The 5,685-nt window shown below is 29.8% G+C and overlaps 1 protein-coding gene across 1 annotated transcript; it reads left to right on the forward strand.

Annotated features, from left to right (window-relative positions):
• The first annotated feature begins 399 nt into the window (after positions 1-399).
• LOC136222076 (large ribosomal subunit protein uL1y-like) lies at positions 400-2,495 on the forward strand. The gene is made up of 5 exons (XM_066009554.1): positions 400-526; positions 611-830; positions 1,423-1,588; positions 1,791-1,996; positions 2,107-2,495. Exons 1-5 carry the CDS (start codon positions 522-524, stop codon positions 2,158-2,160), a joined length of 651 nt encoding a protein of 216 aa, XP_065865626.1. The 5' UTR covers positions 400-521; the 3' UTR covers positions 2,161-2,495.
• Positions 2,496-5,685: the final 3,190 nt, after the last annotated feature.

Raw genomic sequence — 5,685 nt, forward strand, 5'->3', positions numbered from 1 at the left:
TTTTTTTTATTTTCTAAAAATCCTTCATATTTCAATATCATATTTAATAGGTCAAATGCATTAATATCATAATTAAGTACAAAATTACAACTAAGTCATATCACCAAATTTAATTTTTAATATGTTATTATTTTCTATATATTATGATTTTATACTATAATTTAAAAATTCTAAACTCCAATTCATAAATCATAAACCCTAAAAAATATATTTTAAACTTCTAATTTATAAATTCTAATCTTTAAAATATATTACAAGTAGTGATTTTACTAGTTTGACGTAATTTAAAATTATGACTTGATATAATTGTAAATAGTTTTTAAAAGATGAATTCGTATGTAATTTTCCCTATTTAATAATTTATAGAGGAAATTAATTAGAAAGCCCAAGAGGAGTCCAGCCCAATTTAACCCTAACTAGGTTTATGAGCTGCTGGTCCCCTTCTATTTTAGGGTTGCTTCCGCGGTAGAAATCGTCTTTCTCTCCAGCTCTTTAGCAGTCGGAAATCGTCTAACTTTCCGATGAGGTAAAATCCGATCTTCTGTTTTCTGTGGTATACTTAATTTATTTTGTGTTTTGAACTTTGTATAATTTCGTATACTGAATGCAGTAAGCTTCAGAGTGATGCCTTAAGAGAAGCAATTACCAGTATCATGAATGCTTCTAAAGAGAAGAAGCGGAATTTCACAGAGACAATAGAGCTACAAATTGGGCTGAAGAACTACGATCCTCAAAAGGACAAGCGTTTCAGTGGCTCTGTGAAATTGCCGCACATCCCTCGCCCTAATATGAAGATTTGCATGCTCGGAGATGCACAGCATGTTGAGGAGGTATAATACATTACTACTAACTGTTTGCTTCTGAATCTAAATGTGTTAGTACTCTGTTCAATTGCCGCCTGTGGATTTTGCTAATTGTTCTCTAAGTAGTGTTATTATCTTAATGCAAATAATTTACCTCCTAACAGAGGAAAAATGAATTTTAATGATACTTTGTAGACTGACTGTATGTGGCTGTGAATGAGGTTTTTCATATGATGTCAAAGTCATAGATGAGTTGGATTCTTGTTGATGCATATTTTGATTGCTATATGTGTTTTTTTGCCATAGATGACTGCTATCTTAAACAACTCGTTTGCTTATGTGTTCGTTGCCTTTAAATTACTTGCAAATTTCTACAAAATTATCTAGCATCTGCAACTTTATGTTTACTTGGGTTGGGTTTTCAATTTCTATCTAAGATGATATGTCCAACTAAACATGTTATTGTGCAATCTCTGTTTTCCACTGTTGGAAGAATTTCTTTTATGATCAGGCAATTAAGTAGAAAACAAATAAATTCATTATTGTGATCAGGTTTAATTGTGTTGCTGTGTTTGGTTTTGAATGCAATATATACTGAATTGATTAATTCTTTTGGCAGGCTGAATCAATTGGTCTCCAATGGATGGATGTTGAGGCACTTAAGAAGCTCAACAAGAACAAGAAACTAGTTAAGAAACTTGCTAAGCAGTACCATGCCTTTTTGGCTTCAGAATCTGTTATCAAGCAGATTCCACGTCTTCTCGGCCCTGGTCTCAACAAGGCAGGCAAGGCTTTAGTAGCTGTATTATGCATTCATTCTTGTGGATACACTGTATTCTATGTTGCACGGACACTCCTCCTTAGTAGCGTTTGATGGCTATATTTTAGAAATAACGTTTCCCGTGTCAGTTTCCGTGCAACATAGACAGTATTATTTGAATTTTTTTTTCTTTCATATATGTTTTGCTGACTTGTACATCAATACAGGCAAGTTCCCTACTCTTGTGACCCACCAAGAGTCCTTGGAGTCAAAACGAAATGAAATAAAAGCCACTATTAAGTTTCAACTGAAGAAGGTGCTTTGTATGGGAGTTGCTGTGGGAAACTGTGGCATGGAAGAGAAGCAGGTTTTCCAAAACGTTCAAATGAGCGTCAACTTCCTCGTCTCCTTGCTTAAGAAGAACTGGCAGAATGTGAGTGTCACCGGGACCGGACTTGTTTCAGATTACGTGTTGAATTGTTACTTTATGGCTAGCTTTTTATTCAATTATGGATTGATTTTATTGTTTCTTATGGAAATCAGGTGAAGTGCCTAAACCTCAAGACTTCAATGGGATCACCACAACGCGTCTTTTGAACGTGACTGACAATTTCTCGGTAATTATTGAAATTTCCCCTTAATGCTAGGCTGTTTTGTTTTGTTACGATGAAACCAGTAGGTACATTTGTAGTGCTAGTTTTTTTGAGGAGATCTATGAACTTGGCTTTCCTTGTTTTTTGAGGAAACTGTTTAGTTTTATGTTACGTGGTTGTCTAAGCTGCTAGAGGCAGATAGTCTATTCAATTGTCTAATGGTGAAATGTTTGTTTCGTCGGTCTGCCCTCTTAGGTGTAGGGGCTATTAAGTTTTGACATGACATAACGTATTATCTGTTTGACGATTCATTTGATACAATTATTATTTTTTTGCTTCATAACGTATTATCTGTTTGACGACTCATTATGACTATCCATTTTAGAGAATGTTACAATTGTATCTCCAGATCTCATTATGACTATAACACAAATCGTGCCCTCTTAGGTGTAGGGGCTATTAAGTTTTGACATGACATAACATATTATCTGTTTGACGATTCATTTGATACAATTATTATTTTTTTGCTTCATAACGTATTATCTGTTTGACGACTCATTATGACTATCCATTTTAGAGAATGTTACAATTGTATCTCCAGATCTCATTATGACTATAACACAAATCGTGCCCTCTTAGGTGTAGGGGCTATTAAGTTTTGACATGACATAACGTATTATCTGTTTGACGATTCATTTGATACAATTATTATTTTTTTGCTTCATAATGTATTATCTGTTTGACGACTCATTATGACTATCCATTTTAGAGAATGTTACAATTGTATCTCCAGATCTCATTATGACTATAACACAAATCGGTAGCTTCATTACATTCTTTCCCTTTAGCCAAAAGCAACATTCGACATACATACTGAATCATTGGAACTCATGGTAGGTTCGACTCAAATTAATAAGAAACGGATACTTAAATTTTTGTTTATAAATATCTTTTAATAAGGTCATCTCTAATGGTGCTCTCTATTTTATCTCCTCTATCTTCATTTTTCTCTACTCTATCTTTAAATATAGAGTTACTATAGTCAAACTTTTCCAACCATCTACTCTATTTTACCTACTCTTTAAATATTTTATTATTACTATATTCATTTTTCACATAATATTTATATTCTTTATATTATTAATCAAAATATATCCATATATATCCATGTACAACATAATAAAAAATTAAATTAATTTTTATCATATTATATAACTTAATATTGCTATTTCAGATAATAATTATTAAAATTAATAATTAATAATTTGAATTTTATGTAATTTTTTTATAATAAGTAAAAGAATTAAATAAATTTTTTCAAATATAAAAAATATACATAAAAATTAAATAACATTAAACTTACAATAAATGACAAATAAATATTAAACTAAAATTGATTTCAAAAAAAATATTAAACTAAAATACATAATATTTTTAAACTAAAAAAACAAAAAAATAAAATAAAATAGTATTATTTCCTGCAGTAAGGGAAGATGGTACTGCATATATGCAGTACCATCCACCATGCGGCAAAATTGCCGCATGGTTTTGCAGCTCCAATAGAGCTGCAAATAGTAAGGGTTCTCCTTTTTTGGAGAACCCTTGGAGATAGCCTAATCTCTTAAATATTTTTTAAAATCTTTTTAATTATATATGTGATTCTCTATTTTCTTATTCTATTCTATATATATATATATATATATGGAAGAGTTCTCAATGGTGAGTCTCCATCCATGGGGACTATTAGATTCTGAATAAATGACCTGCTATAGTAGGTTACCAAGAGGTTATCAAGTTACCTAAAGACATATTTCTCTCTCTATAATAAATGATTGTCCACTTTTTTAAAAAAATACTCTCTCCATAATAAATCCATTGATTGCTACATTAAATCATTTAAAATCATATATGAAATCATTTAGAAAAAAGAGAAAATTCGTGTGAACTTAAAAAAGACTAAACCCATTTTGATTCAAAAAAAACTAAAACCATTTTCATTTGAAAAAACAAAAAAAAAATATCAAATGGTTCTCTCCAATGCCACCTCCTCTTACTCTCAATATTTATTAGAAAATCAAATGGAGATATTTGAATTAAAATCTTTTAATAATATTTTGATACATATATTATATTTAGTTAGTTAATTATAAAACGTAATATATAATTTCTTTTGGAGTTAAATTTATAGGGTTAAGGTGTAAAAATACCCCTAACGTTTTAGGTCAGGAGTAATTTTATCCCTTATGTCTAAAATGATGTAATTTTACCCTTAACGTTGGTAGCCAAGAGCATTTTTACCCCTAACATTGATAAGTTGAGTCAATTTAAGAAATAATTCATCAAATTGTCTTCTCGGTCATGAATTTTGTCATCTACACTTTACACATGCGTCATTTTATCACTCAATAGTAACAAATCACAAACATATGTGATGTGAAAAAATAAAAATAAACATATTGTATTTTGTACGAATTGGACAAAAAAAATTCAAAAATTTTACCGAATTTATAAATATTAATCTTCAATTCTATTATTAAATCATAAAAACATGAAATCTTTTTTTTAGAACCAATTGACATGCAATTGGTGCAAAATAAAGAACAAGATATCTGTATTTTATAATAATGTCTGAAATGGACCCAAATTACCAACGTTAGGGTAAAATTGCTTTTAGCTACCAACGTTAGGGGTATTTTTGCACTTTATCTCTAAATTCATATGATTTATTAAGGCTTAATACATTAGAAACCCATTCAACTTACGTCACGTCACGTTACGTTACGTCACATCATGTTACGTTATGTTCGGTTGGAGATCGTAAGCTCAATGAATGTTTATAAATAAACGAAAGCTTAAAGAAATAAAAAATCTAAGGATTTTAAATTGAGCTTACAATCTTGAGGATTTATAGATTGAGCTTACAATCCTAAAGATTTATAAATTGAGCTTATAATTATTACGTTACTTAACTTACGTCATGTTATGTTACGTTACGTTAGGGATTATAAGCTCAATGACTGTTTATAAATTGAGCTTATAATTATTATGTTACGTTACATTATACTACGTTATATAACATTATATTACGTTACATAACGTTACGTTACGTTACATTGTTACGTTACGCTACGTTACATTATGTTACGTTACGTCACGTTATGTTACATTATGTTATGTCACGTTGCATTGCATTGCACTAAGTTGCTTTTCATTAAGTTTCACTGAGTTACATTATGTTATGTTAAGTTATGTTACAATAAGTTACATTATGATAAGTTACGGTAAGTTACATTATCTTGCGTTATATTATGTTACGATACGTCTATATTACATTATGTTATGTTACGTTACATTATGTTATGTTATGTTAAGTTACGTTTTATTACATTACGTTATTTTACATTATATTACGTTATGTTACAATAAGTTACCATTACGTTAAGATAAGTTACATTTCATTACAATAAGTGATGTTTCAGTTTAATAATGTTTTAGTACAGTAATGTTTCAATACAGTAATGTTTCAATA

This window comes from Euphorbia lathyris, chromosome 3, assembly GCF_963576675.1.
Source record: "Euphorbia lathyris chromosome 3, ddEupLath1.1, whole genome shotgun sequence".
Classification (NCBI taxonomy): domain Eukaryota; kingdom Viridiplantae; phylum Streptophyta; class Magnoliopsida; order Malpighiales; family Euphorbiaceae; genus Euphorbia; species Euphorbia lathyris.

Bases quoted from the DNA above. Each gene is read 5' to 3' on its own strand.
- LOC136222076 (XM_066009554.1), top strand. The intron at 831-1,422 runs GTATAATACATT...TTCTTTTGGCAG, and splicing joins ATGCACAGCATGTTGAGGAG to GCTGAATCAATTGGTCTCCA. The intron at 1,997-2,106 runs GTGAGTGTCACC...TATGGAAATCAG, and splicing joins TTAAGAAGAACTGGCAGAAT to GTGAAGTGCCTAAACCTCAA.